Here is a 14371-nt window from a genome sequence, read left to right as displayed (position 1 = left end):
ACAAATACTTATTCATTTTACAGAGTTTAATAATCTTACAACCGGAGTTGTACTACCATGGTGAGGGTCCTGTACAGCCCAAGAGACAGCTGCAGCATCTTCCCTTCGTGTTTGTTTCTTGGCGAAGAAGAAAAGGCCTTTCACAGATTCTGAAACGGTGAAATACTGCATGCTGGCCGTGGTGGATGCGGTGAAAAGTGATGAAAAAATTAAAGTAAGTGTGACATCTGCTATTAAAAACGTACCCCTGTAGGACAGTTCAAATATTAGTAGAGTAGAAGTTCTGGCGTCAGACGAGTTTGAAATGCTGTTAGATGACCTGAAGAAAACTGATGCAATGTTTATAGAGATTGACAGACCACGTGACATTCGCGCATTGCATGCCGGTAACTCGTGGCAAAACAATCCAAGTACCGCATCAAATGCAAGCATCTGCAGCACCGCAAAACGTTCATTCTCCGGTTCCAATACCTTCTTGCTCTTTCTTTGCCCCCCAAAAAAGTTATGTACAAAACGAAGGAGAACAATGCCGGACCGTACAAAGACAGACTTGATGAAAAGTCAAAGATACGAGGAAAAAATCAAAGGGGTGAAAGGTTTATATCCTTAGAGCACACAGAGGGACAAAATACGTTAGCGTGCTGCCCAACTTTCACCACGCTCATATTTATAATTATACGGTTCTTGGAGTGAGTGCATACACTCATGAAGTTTAGTAACTTCAGGTCACTGCAACAAGCCCCGGTACAGTTTACCGACGGATGGGTACAGGACCATGAAATGCACCGTGTAGAACGAAAGACCATCGTATGTATCATACGTTTACCAGTCTCACAAATCGTCTTCATAAATACACATTCATTAACCGTTTACTAATAGGACCTTTGAGCTCAACGGTAATTAATTAGTAGTGGAAATAATTTCTGGTTCGCATTACAGAAATGTAGCAGTGACAATAATATTGTATGCTGTAATCGTACTGGGCAATTAGTGATACAAAAAAAAACTGTTTTATCCTGTGAATAAAAGTATACGTTTTGGTAATAAATGAAGCGAAACGCAATATTGTGTCAGGACAATTCACTATTTATGCACAATAAACAAAGGAGCATAGCGCGACAATTTCTGTTCAGCGCCAGACTTGCTTGTAACCTATATCACCAATTATGTTATGAAAAATGACGTATTAACTACTACAAAACACTGACCTTTGTGGAAATGTTTGGAGCAGACTAACCTGTGAGCTGGAGTGTTCTGGGACGTTATATTTGGTCTTTGAATGGCTGCAATCCAGGCCATCCGTCGCCTCTTTTTACTTCAGAAACATGGCTCGAATAATTTCTCTTCAACAACGTAATCCGATAAAAAAAAAAACGATCTCTTTACCCGTCGGCTTCCCGTGGCTGTCATGCGACCGGCTATTGCAGTTAATAATACAACCGCTTCTTAACAGTTTTTTGTGTTTCTTTTTATCGCTGTGTGACTGATTTCAATTGAAAGCCTGCGTGCGCTAGTACCTCTTGCCACGAGTTCCCAGAATTCTTTGCGGTTTTACCCTTGAATGACGTCACATTTTCAATCTCTTATAGGGCTTTGAGCGTGATGTCACGGGGGTGGGCGTGGAAAGGATTTTGGCCTGATCCGCCATTTTCGGGGTCTAAGAGCAAGCGACGAAGGAGCGAAAGCACAGCAATGGTTCGTACTTGCTGTGTGGTCGGCTGCAATGTTCGATCGGCACGGGAATAAGCTTGGGTTGTCTTTTTATGCTTTCCCAACCTGGAAGCAATATCAAGGAGCTCATGTATCGGATGTTACCAAACGAAGGCGTCGAGCCTGGATAGCAGCCGTGAGACGAGCTGATATCAAGTTCTGTTCCATCTCCCCATATCACTTGGTGTGCTCCAGACATTTTCATTCCGGTAAGTGCTAGATATGTTCATATCACACTTTATAGCTGAATAATATTATCGTTGGTGGTCTCGGAAGTTATAGAAATTGCGATCAAACATGAATGGAGTGACTTTGCAGACATATGTGCTATGTAAAGATTCGCTAATTCTTTTGCACAACTGTAGGGAAGCCTGCCTATGAAATGGATCAAACAAATCCAGACTGGGTACCAACGCTACACATGGGGCACTCCGAAATCCGAACATCACAGTCAGACCGTCACAGGAGGCGAACACAACGGCAACAAAAAAAGCACTAGTAGGAGGTAAACAACAACCGCACCCCCAACCACAGTCTCTTATTTTAAAAGTTGATCTTAGTCAATTAACACAAACATTTGAGTATTCATACTGCCTTAATGTATAAACCACTTTAAAATTCCCTTGTGTATTTGCACTCTTTTTATTGGACAGGCTTTCACAATGGAGCTGCAGAATGTGAAGGTGAAGCCCCAGCAGAAGTTACCACAGGAGAGCAGCCAGAGATGGACAGTGCATCAGATAAACACATCACAGAGCAATGTGGAATACTTAACAAGCTGTTACCAGGGGATGTAGTTTTGGCTGACAGAGGCTTTGACATCAGAGATGCGGTGGGAATGATGTGTGCGGAGGTTAAGAACCCAGCATTTACAAGGGGCTTCTGTCAACTAGATGCCAAGGACATAGAAAATACACGAGCCATTGCACACCTAAGAATCCATGTCCAGCGAGTAATTGGCAGTTTGTGCAACAAGTTCAAAATGCTACATACCACCATGCCAATCCGTCCTCTTCTTCCATGTGAGGGTGTAGACGTTACCTTCATTAATAAAATTGTGAGGGTGTGTTGTGTTTTGGTTAACATGTGCCCTAGTGTGGTAGTGAAACCAGGCACACATGAGACTTGTACTTGTTAATTAATAATTGTGAAAACTCTCAGTATGTCTCTGAAGACAGTACTAGTAAAACCTTTTTTTTATGTGTTATTGTATGAACACACTGACATTACGTTATGTAACCATTTCTGTACCTGTTTCACTAAAATGACGTTATAATAAAAGCAAGATAACAAATAACTGTATTTCACTCTTTATTTTACAGTTTGACAATTGTTACATGGTAAATGCTGCAGGTTTGAAATCAAGTTATACATATTTCAATGCACTTCTGACAGAAAACTAGACACCAGAAGGAAAAACTTTGTGACCACTCGCGGCTGCATTTCTGACAGTCTTTGTGCCACGGATCCTCACTGTTGCCTCCACTTTAAATAGAAGTGCAGCGACATGGGTGCAGGTCTCAGCAACTCCGGCCATACAGGTGCAGTGTGCAGCTTCGACCTTCCCCGTGGTGCTTACAATTACCCATGGTCGTAATGCAGGTTCATTCAATCTTTGGGAGTGCAGTACCTGTAACATACAAGGTTGACAATAAATGAAATGAGACAGGGAGGACACGAATTGGCGTTAATAATTTGCCCGATTATCAGTGTTAATTTGCATCTACTTTACAATTATGGGCACATAATATGATAACGATATTTTAGCAGTTCGATGATAAATGTATAACATTAATTATGGTGGGGGGTGGAAAATGGCTATTACACTTGATGCGCTTCAGCTGACTTACCTTGGTATGAATGACGACGTACTCAGAGTTTGGCGGCTTGAAAATACCCAAATCTTGCACCCAGCCTTTGGTAAATTGGATGTGCGCCTCCAGTGACTTGTAATTTCGGAACTGGTTCGCTGTGTAGGCGCTTACTCCACAAACAAGATAGGCGAAGACATCGGGGTAGGACAGTGGCAGTAGGTCGTCTGGGTCTTTACTCCACTGCCGTATTTCGTACGGGTCCAGATTTGCGATGCACTCTATTTTTTTCAAGTAACGCTGCTTCACCTCTGGACGCAATTGGTCTCTATACCGTCCGTTTTCTTTTGAGCTGCTTTTAAGCATGATTCTTGTCGTCGTCGTTCCAGCAAAGTGGATTCGTAGACCCCGAAAATGGCGCTGCGCTCCCATAATGCATTGCGGTGTGACGTCAACTCCAAAGCCCTATAGAGATTGAAAATGTGACAGGAGATCACAGACAGAACTGATAATGCACAGTTGTGCGTATATGTCCGTTTTTTGGATGGGAAATTGCTCGCTTACTACCGTTAGAGGGACACACAGCTGGCGAAATAATGTTTGAGAAGATTTCAGCTCTTTTTGAGGAAAATGGTCTGGATATGAAGCGTGTCTGTATACTTGTGACGGATGGGGCTCCATCCATGGCAGGAAAAGTGAGTGGTCAGCGAAATATTTATTTTAATTTGAAAGGGAATTATCAAAATGTTTTTTTGTTATTATTATTATTTCAAATGTGCAAAAATAGTTTAGTTATAGCTCCCTTTTTTTTAAATGGACCTTTTGGTGTGCATTTGTGAGAGGTCAGCAGATTTACAGGGGAAAAGGAATAAAAAAATTACTTGTTTTTCAATACAGTTGTGTGGGTTTGAAATTGATTGTGATCTGCTGCTTACTGGCTTCAAAAAAATATCTGGCCCAGATAAATTCCTCGGTTTGAAAATCTGGCCCAACTAACTTTGTAGTTGAATAGCCATGGTGTAGGGGATATTTTCTTGGCCCCTTAGTACTAACAGGGCATCATTTAAACCCCACAGCCTAAGATGTACCTTACAAAGTGGCTGGTGAGTGTATATACGCCTGAAAAAACGCCCACAACTTTTATTCCACAATAGAAATAGAAATGAAGGAGATCCCATACCACATCCACTTTAGTCACACTATTATCAACACGTTGATCTTGTCGAGGCTAAAGAAAAAATTAACACACACACACTGTATGTTATGCAACACTAGCAGCAGAGAAACAATAGGCACATTGTTTACTGTTTTGTCATAAACTCTTTCCATTTGTCATGATGTTGAAACTCTTCCTCATTTTGAGATAATGATCACTTGTTATGTGTAATAACATGAGGTATGAAGCGTAAGAACCTTTAGTCATTGAGGAAAAATATCACACTGTTCCCTTTTCTTCATCACGTTTGACAAGTTTTCCTGCAATCAGACCTGTTTTGAGTTAGTGTGATGGACCGAGCAGTGAAGGAAAATTAGACACAGGTTAACGTCCAAAAAAATGATTTTTTATTTAACCCAAAAGAACATAATTAGTTAAATCATGACAAAAGAATAAAAGAGGTCAAAATAACAAAACTCTACTCAAAGTACTGATAACTCAAACAAACTGACCTAACTTAACAAGACAAAGGGGAAACTTAAATAGTGGCTGATCAGCCCACAAAAACAGGAGAAGGGGTAAAATACACAAAACCTAACTAAACCAAACATAATGAACTCCAATTCCCCCCCATGGTCCCGAATTATGGCATGAACCAATTTGTATTGTTCCTTTAAAACTCGCTCCGCCCCTTTTCCACCTCTTGGCTCCTCAATCAAGGGACTGGAGCAGCTGCAACTAAGGTAACTCGGAAAACAAAAGATTAATCATACATAACAGTGTAAACTAAAATGTGCGCACTTATTTTAGAATACAGTGTCATGTGGATATGTGAATTAACTTTAAACAAAAAAACAGTTATTTATTATCCTGTAAACTAATGCCTATATTTAAAGAAAGACAAATGTGAATGTTATGTTACTTATAAGCCTCTACAAACATGGTGGGTATTACCACTGTGGGGCTGTAGTTGCAGCCATCACACACTCCCCCTCTTCAGATCTCTCCCTGGGACAGCGAGAGAGACAGTCTGCAGTGCAGTTATCTTTGCCGGGGATGTGGTTGATGGTAAACCGGAATGGCTGGATTGCAAGGTACCATCGCGTGATCCTTCCATTTGTGTCCTTCATTCTCTCTATCCATTGAAGAGCCTTGTGGTCTGTTTCCAATATGAACTCCCGTCCCAGAAGATAATACCTAAAGGAGTCCAGAGCCCATTTGATGGCAAGTCCCTCCTTCTCGATGGTTGAGTATCGCACTTCCCTCGGAAACAGCTTGCGGCTAATGAAGGCCACTGGATGACGCTCTCCAGGCGGTCCCTGTAACAGAACAGCTCCCAATCCTCTCTCTGAGGCATCAGTCTGAAGAATGAAATTTCTCTCAAAATCAGGGCTGTGCAAGACTGGGCTCTTACTCAGAGATTGTCGTAGGTCCTGAAAAGCCATCTTAGCCTCCTCTGTCCAGGTGATCTTATTGGGACTCCGGGCACCAGTCAGATCCGTCAGAAGAGCGGCCCTGGCGGAGAAATGAGGGATAAACCGATGATAGAATCCCGCCATACCCAAAAACGATCTCAGCTGTTTTCTGGTCTCTGGCAAGGGACAGGATTCTATGGCGGTGACCTTATTAACTTGAGGTTTTATTATTCCATTTCCAATCACAAACCCAAGGTACTCAGTTTCAGCCTTGGCAATGGCACACTTAGCTGGATTAACAGTCAACCCTGCAGACTGAAGACGCCCCAATACCTTCTCCAGGTGTTGCAGGTGTTCTTCCCAGGTTGAACTGAAAATCACTATGTCATCAAGGTAGGCTGCAGCAAAATCAGACATGTCAGACAGTACCTGGTCCATCAGTCTCTGGAATGTTGCCGGGGCACCATGCAGTCCAAAGGGCATGACTTTAAACTGGAACAAGCCCCACGACGTCCGGAAAGCAGTCAGCTCTTTTGAGCGCTCAGTCAGTGGTACCTGCCAATAACCCTTGCAGAGGTCTATTGTTGTCAGGTATCTGGCCTTCCCAAGGCGCTCAACCATGTCATCAATGCGGGGAGTTGGATATGAATCAAATTGTGATATTGCATTCAGGTACCTGAAGTCTATGCAGAAACGGATACTGCCATCCTTCTTTGGCACCAGGACCACTGGATGGCACCACTCACTCTTCGAGGCTTCAATGATTCCTAGTGACAACATCAGGTTGATCTCCTCTTTCAACGGGATCAGTAGACGCTCAGGTATCCTGTAACTCATTCTCCTCACAGAAGCTCCATCTTTCAACACAATGTCATGTTCCACAATGTCCGTTCTACCAGGATTTTCACTGAACACATCTAATTTACACAGGTTTCTCACCTGAGCCTGTCTTTCCTCAGGAAGATGGCTGAGATCCAGGTCCTGAGGAGTGGGTTTTGGCAGATACTGATCATCCACTTCCTCCTCCTCCGAAACCTCCCGAATCAGAAAGACATCTGCTTTTGGTCTCTCCACCCATTCCTTAAGCAGGTTGATGTGTAGTACTCTGCTGGAGCGGGGCTGATCTTGAATAACGACCTTATAGGTTGTTTGTCCAAGTTTCTTTTGGATCTCATATGGCCCTTGCCACTTTGCTAACAGCTTACTGTCATCACTTGGAAGAAGCACCAGCACCTTCTGACCAGGACTGAAGGATCTTTGCCGAGCTGACTGGTCGTACCAGGCCTTCTGGTGCTGCTGCGCTTCTGCTTTGTGGGCTTGGGCCAGCTCTGTCATCTTCTCCAACCGTTCCCGCATCTGGACAACATAAGAGACAACATTGACAGCCTGTGATCTTTCTTGGTCACCCTCCCAAGTCTCCCTTAGAAGAGACAAGGGGCCTCGTACCTCATGGCCATACAATAGTTCGAAAGGTGAAAAACCTGTAGAGGCCTGGGGTACTTCTCTATATGCAAAGAGGAGGTAGGGCAGCCACTGATCCCAGTCTGTACCAGTTTCATTGACAAATTTGCGTAACATTTGTTTCAGAGTCTGATTGAAACGCTCTGTTAGGCCATCTGTCTGAGGGTGGTATGGCGTTGTCCTCAGGCTCTTAATCCCAAGGAGCTGGTACACCTGCTTCAATAAAGTGGACATAAAGTTAGTGCCACGGTCAGTGAGAATCTCACGAGGAAAACCAACTCTTGAGAAGAACTGTATGAGACAGAGGGCGACTGCTTTGGCTTTTATTGATCTCAAAGGAAAGACCTCTGGGTACTTTGTAGCGTAATCTGTCACAACAAGCATGTAACGGTTGCCTGCCTTACTTCTTTCTAGAGGACCAACGATGTCCATTCCTAGCCGTTCAAATGGAGTGCTGATAATTGGTAGAGACTGGAGAGGAGCTCTGGAGGGGATTTTAAGAGAAGACTTCTGGCACTGAGGGCAGCTTTTACAGAACAGTGTCACATCCGAGCGCACTCCAGGCCAATGAAAATATTTTCTAATGCGGGCCATGGTTTTGTGCTTTCCCAAGTGGCCAGCCCATGGAATGGAGTGTCCCAAGGAGAGCACCACCTTCTGGACTACTCTAGGCACCACCAACTGCAATGCTGAACCCTGCTGACGATACAAAATGCCATCTTTCAGCAGAAACTCCACCTTGCTGTTCAAATCTTGCTTCGTTCCTTGGTTCCTCTCTGCAGCTTTCTGGAGCAGAGATGTTAGAGATGGATCGTCATGTTGCATTTCAATAATATTAACAGGGATTTCAAAACCCAAAGGTAACTCAGGCTCTGTGCTAGGAGCTACTCGAACAGCAGTATGTAGAAACTTCTCTTGCCTTCTCTGTCCACGTGACTTACGAGACTTCCCGAGTGCAGTCTCTATGTCCGCATCATAGAAGGGCAAGGCACAGAGAGGGTGTAAGGGCTCCTCTTTCTTCTTAGCTTGAGCTCTTGTTACTGCAACATTGCATGTATGGCTAGGATTCAGCAAGTCAAACAACACAGGCAGATCTCGACCCAGCACTACTGGAAATGGCAGATTCTCTGCAACACCAATATTTAGAATATACGTTTGTCCCTGTACCTTGATGTACAGATCTGCTGTCGGATATGACCTCTCATCTCCATGAATGCAGCGAACAGGGATTGTCTCCACATTATTAACTTTATTTGCAGGAACAAAGTCTCGGTGCACAAGAGTCTGAGTACTTCCTGAGTCAACCAGGGCCTTTAATGGTTTCCCATCAACCTCAACTAAGGTCATTTTGAAACCATTCTCAAACTCCACCTTAGGCTCCACACTTTGTCGGGGCACAAAACACATCTGAGTTATTTTTGTAGAATTCTTCGGGCACATAGGTTTTGTATGGCCCTCCATCCCACACAAATAACAAATCACAGTCTTAGGTGGGGGTCTTGACGGCATATTGACAGGCTGGCTCTTTGGATGTTTACTCACCCCTGCTTTCTGGTAGTGAGGGACAGATTTTGGAATATCTCTCATTTTCCATGCTGTGTGGCTCCATGGCTGTCCTTTTCTCCGTGCCGCCACAAACACATCAGCCAGCTCTGCAGCCGCCACTGCAGAGTTTGGATTGCGTTCTTTAATCCATATCTGTAACTCAGGAGACAGCATTCTCAAGTATTGCTCTAAAATTAATATTTCACCAACCTCATGCACCGTTTTTCCTTTTGGCTTTATCCATTTCTCATATAACTCTTTCAATCTTGCATATAGTTCTTTTGGATTCTCATCAGATTTTACCTCCAGCGAACGGAATCTCAGTCTATATGTCTCAGGATTAATGTCATATTTTTGAAGAATAGCTGCTTTAACTTTGTCATAGTCTAGAGAGTCATCCATATCCATATGAACATACGCACCTCTTGCTTTGCCAGTGAGTAAAGGAATCAGATGAAAAACCCAGTCCATTTTTTTCCACCGGCAAACCACAGCCATGCGTTCAAATGTTGTTAAAAAATGTTCATTATCATCCTCCTCTGTCAATTTTTCCAGCCTGGGTTCATAAAAGCGAGACTGACCTGATTGAGGATGTATTTGCTCATTACTGGAGCCAGCACAGGGAGGATCCTCCTCCTCAAAGGACTCTACCTCTGGTTGTTCAGGTTCCTCCATTTGAGGCTCAGAGACCTCCATTTGAGGCTCAGGGACCGGGGAGGTACGAGCTTGCACTTCTACCTGCAACAGCTGAAACTGATGTTGTAGTGCTCTAAAGTGCTGTTCCTGGCGGGTGAACTCCTCCCTTCTTCTTTCTTCCTGGGCCTCCTGCTGACCCATATGAGAACGAAGGATGGAAATCAGTTCTGACATTGTCGGCTCCTTACCTTGGCTCTCAGTACTATCCACCCCTCCAGAGGCTCCATTTTCCTCTTCTCCTTCTACTTGCTCTACCACTCCAACTGGCTGGTTTTGACAATCTCCTTTTGCTCCTCTGCCACTCCTTCCCATTCTGTGCATGGCTTGATAAGTGAAGAGGGGGAAAAAAAGAGAAAAAAAATCCTGTGCCTTCAACTGCTGATCCCACTTCTGACACCACTTGTGATGGACCGAGCAGTGAAGGAAAATTAGACACAGGTTAACGTCCAAAAAAATGATTTTTTATTTAACCCAAAAGAACATAATTAGTTAAATCATGACAAAAGAATAAAAGAGGTCAAAATAACAAAACTCTACTCAAAGTACTGATAACTCAAACAAACTGACCTAACTTAACAAGACAAAGGGGAAACTTAAATAGTGGCTGATCAGCCCACAAAAACAGGAGAAGGGGTAAAATACACAAAACCTAACTAAACCAAACATAATGAACTCCAATTCCCCCCCATGGTCCCGAATTATGGCATGAACCAATTTGTATTGTTCCTTTAAAACTCGCTCCGCCCCTTTTCCACCTCTTGGCTCCTCAATCAAGGGACTGGAGCAGCTGCAACTAAGGTAACTCGGAAAACAAAAGATTAATCATACATAACAGTGTAAACTAAAATGTGCGCACTTATTTTAGAATACAGTGTCATGTGGATATGTGAATTAACTTTAAACAAAAAAACAGTTATTTATTATCCTGTAAACTAATGCCTATATTTAAAGAAAGACAAATGTGAATGTTATGTTACTTATAAGCCTCTACAAACATGGTGGGTATTACCACTGTGGGGCTGTAGTTGCAGCCATCACAGTTAGGCTGCTGCTGTCTTCAGTAAACACACTGGTGCTTTTCCATATGACTAAATATAGCCTTCCTACCTACTTGACATTTAATCGATTAAAATAATCAGTTCCTCCCAGAGAGGAAGCAGGAATTGCTGTAACACCTTCTGTTTCATTGTAGAGCAGCACACCACATTAAAAAAAAATAACCCTGAAATGATCCCAAATCCTTTGAGATAATAAAATAAAATACTGAGATAAGAACATACTGGTTTCTCCTTTGGTAAACACACAATTTACAAGACAGTAAAAAGTTTTACCCTCTTCATATTTAGCCTTCTACTTATTAACTTGACCTCTCAAGGACTCAGCTGGTCTACAGTAACCACAAGCAGCTTGAACACTGAGTTGCTTTTAATGTGCCGCAGAAAATAGCTAAAATCATCATGGTGTTAATGCAGGCTCGTCTTTACAAAAAGAACTTATCACATGGTTTGTAACCATGTGATAAGTATTGTGCTTTGTAAACACTTTTCCCTTATGTTTAATTTACGGTTTTATGTCATAATGCGGCAGGCGGGAAAGGACCCAATTGCACACGACACAGAGGTGAGAAAGTGAACTCAAAAGGCAGCTTTATTGCTGACACAAGTGGAAAACAGTGCAAAACGAAACTGGGAAAGTATAAACTAAACACAAGGAGAGGTACACAAGGAAACACACAGCCATGGATGAGGAGATCGCGACATTGGCATAGAGAAACACGGGGCTTAAATACACCGAGGAATAACGAGGGGAATGCGACACAGAAGGAGAGCACAGCTGGGAGTAATTAGGCCGGACGAGACAAGAGAAAGAAAACTAGAAACACTGAAGTGAGACACGGACCTTCAAAGTAAAACATGAAACGCACTTGAACTCTAGACACGTAAACTTAACAGAGGCTGGGGAGACAGAACAGAGGCCTGAAGCGTGGGACAGAACGGCACAGAGTAGACACGGAACACAGGGAAGCCATAACAAAACCTAAGAACTAAAACCTTAACAGCCATAACCAAACCTAGAGTAATAATAATAACTAAAATAATCAAAACAGCCCAACAAAGGACTCAGAACATAAACCATAATATAAAATACCAAAACACAAGAGACTCAAAATGCTGGGTCACAAAGACCCAGAAGCGTGACACTTTATTAAAGGCTGGTGAACAGATAGTTAATTTAAACTATATATAATTTAACAGTTAACTAACAAATCCTTTTTAATTAACCCATCACATTCAACTCACAACATTTTTAGGGGATAGATTGATTTGGCAGATTTTTCTTTTCTTGTTTCAACATCAGATGTCCTTCCTGACACAACCCCAAAAGCATTTGTATCTCCTCCCAGAGCTGAGCCAAGGCTCTTTTTTTGTTAGGCAAATGTGCAAACCACTGTGATCTATTTATAACATAAATAATGCAATCTATTAAAAGTGGTGATGTTATATGATGGCATTTTAAACACCCCCAATAGGTCCCAGTACCTCCAGTCTACACATTAAATTGTTCAGGTGTGAAAGAGTGTGTAAAATTTGTATGGAAATGTAGAGTGCTTTTGGCGGTAACAAGACTGCTTTGTATAAATGGAAATGTAGCTTTTAAAGACGACAGAGTATCTCTTAATTTGGTTTTGGTAAACTGCAACGGCTTCGATCACTTTATTTTGAACCATCTGATCAACACTGTAGCTATGGTATACACCTCGCCAAGGCATGAGAGCTCATCGGTGAGCTTAGAAACTCTTGTACTTTAACTGTGGAAGTGAGATCCATGACATCTGCTTCAAGGTTATTAGATGTAGCAGAAAGGACACAAAACAGACATTTTCTCTCTTTGTTTACTCATAAAAAGCCCAGAGGAGTAGAAAAGACCCATGTAAAAACACATACAATGACTATACACAGACTGAGACACCAGTGATGAAAGCACACACACAGAAACAAAGTACCATCACTAAAATGTAGCGGCATTAAACCTGAGAGCATGGGCATGGAGGAAACGACACCTGGTTAAAGTGCTCTGTTTGAAAAATGACTCAAAGTCAAACTGGCTTTTTTTGTCATATAAAAAAACAATTTGGAGCATTTCTGTAAGAAAACCTTATTAAAACATACAAGTCATACAAGTTTTACTTTCATACACCAATAAAAAAAACACAGACACTGTGTAACATATTATATAAATACATATAAAAAAGGTTATATGATGTTAGAAGTCAGTAATAATCATGACTGGGCTTTTTTGTCATTTATCCTGTGTTTAATCACCGACTTTGGTTGATTGTGTTCAACAGAGGAAGGAGGGAGCATCTAAACCTAACCCACCTAAATCTGCCTAAACAAATGCTGCAATTACAGGTTTATATGGTTGATTGTCATTTATGCTTAGAAATATTTACTCATATATGCTTAGAGTTTATAATCGATGTCATATTGATAGGGGTCTGATCCTTAGTAGTCTGCAAAGACTCTGTGTGCCTTCCAGACTGTTCTGGCATTCACACCCACATCCTGGGAGCATGGGAGAGGTCATTAAGAGGTCACCTTCTTATTGTTTCATGGTAAGATAAACACATCTATATCTGTTTTAGTCTAAGTGCCTTTTGTTTAGATGAACTGCTGGTAGGGTTGCCAACCGTCCCTTAAAAAACGGAATCGTCCCGTATTTAGAAACAAAAGTACACGTCCCGTATTGAGCTAATAAGGGACGCACTTTGTCCCGTAATACAGTGAGAATCAAAAGTAGTCTATAAGTTTTAATGTAATTAACGCTTTGTTTGAAAACATAATTCCCAGCCCCGCCCCTGCTTTGTGACCAATGAGCTGACAGCACACTTATTCGAGTATGACAATTCAGATTACCGCTCATCTCATTGGTTGAGGAAAGGTCGCTTGCGGAGAAAATACCGGAAGACAACAGATGACCACAACAAAAAGCATGGCCAACAGGGAAACAAACGCCGACACTGCGGCGCAAGTCTCAGACGACAGTACACCTGAAGCTGGGCAAACACTGTGATTTTCAAACTGCACGATTGGCTCGCATGGGTTATAAGTTCGTAGGTCACGATGCAGGTCTCACACTATACCGCCCGATGCTCTGATGCGACCTGAGTCACACTGTGCCTCCATAAAATGAAGGTTATAACAGAAAATCTGTCGCTCGCTCTCCCTCTTTGTCTTTCACTCACACAGACACACACCACCATCAACTTTGCTAAATTACTAATGACAAACATGATCAGGCAGCTGTGATTGAGCAGCGATGTAAATCCAACTATTTTCACGGTTGTTGTGGTCGTGATAATTTGGTGATGCCACATCGAAAAGGCTCGGATGAGCTTTCCAAAGTTCTACAAGTTGTGCCTCCATCGCTTGAGTCCAGATCACACGCTGCACAGCCGTGCTGCTCCGTCTTTTTCACCGACGTTTACGTGTTTGCACGTGAGCAGTGTGAGCGGCTGCGGTGACACCCTCACGAGCGATTGATGATCGGGAGCTGGTCGTGAGGTGTTAATCGCT

The 14371-nt window shown here is 42.5% G+C and overlaps 2 protein-coding genes across 2 annotated transcripts; both read right to left on the bottom strand.

Annotated features, from left to right (window-relative positions):
• Nucleotides 1-2746: 2746 nt before the first annotated feature.
• Nucleotides 2747-5024, bottom strand: LOC146497362 (uncharacterized). Its single transcript, XM_085140403.1, has 2 exons — nt 3561-5024; nt 2747-3340 (listed from the first exon to the last, which is right to left on the bottom strand). The coding sequence occupies exons 1-2, from the start codon at nt 3951-3953 to the stop codon at nt 3110-3112; spliced, it is 624 nt and encodes a 207-aa protein (XP_084996529.1). The 5' UTR covers nt 3954-5024; the 3' UTR covers nt 2747-3109.
• Nucleotides 5025-5294: 270 nt separating this feature from the next.
• LOC146497361 (uncharacterized) lies at nt 5295-10840 on the bottom strand. Its single transcript, XM_085140385.1, has one exon. It carries the CDS (start codon nt 10113-10115, stop codon nt 5628-5630), a length of 4488 nt encoding a protein of 1495 aa, XP_084996511.1. The 5' UTR covers nt 10116-10840; the 3' UTR covers nt 5295-5627.
• Between the last annotated feature and the right edge of the window lie 3531 nt (nt 10841-14371).

This window comes from Neolamprologus multifasciatus, chromosome 18 (genome assembly GCF_963576455.1).
Source record: "Neolamprologus multifasciatus chromosome 18, fNeoMul1.2, whole genome shotgun sequence".
Taxonomy (NCBI): domain Eukaryota; kingdom Metazoa; phylum Chordata; class Actinopteri; order Cichliformes; family Cichlidae; genus Neolamprologus; species Neolamprologus multifasciatus.
Note: the sequence above shows the minus strand (reverse complement) of the source record. Positions and strands in the feature narration are given on the sequence as shown.

What these genes read in the sequence shown, in the direction of transcription:
- LOC146497362 (XM_085140403.1), bottom strand. Translation starts at nt 3,953, where the DNA reads ATGGGAGCGCAGCGCCATTTTCGGGGTCTACGAATCCACTTTGCTGGA. An exon ending in ACGTCGTCATTCATACCAAG is followed by an intron (nt 3,341 to 3,560) that starts GTAAGTCAGCTG and finishes TGTATGTTACAG; the next exon opens with GTACTGCACTCCCAAAGATT.
- LOC146497361 (XM_085140385.1), bottom strand. Translation starts at nt 10,115, where the DNA reads ATGCACAGAATGGGAAGGAGTGGCAGAGGAGCAAAAGGAGATTGTCAA.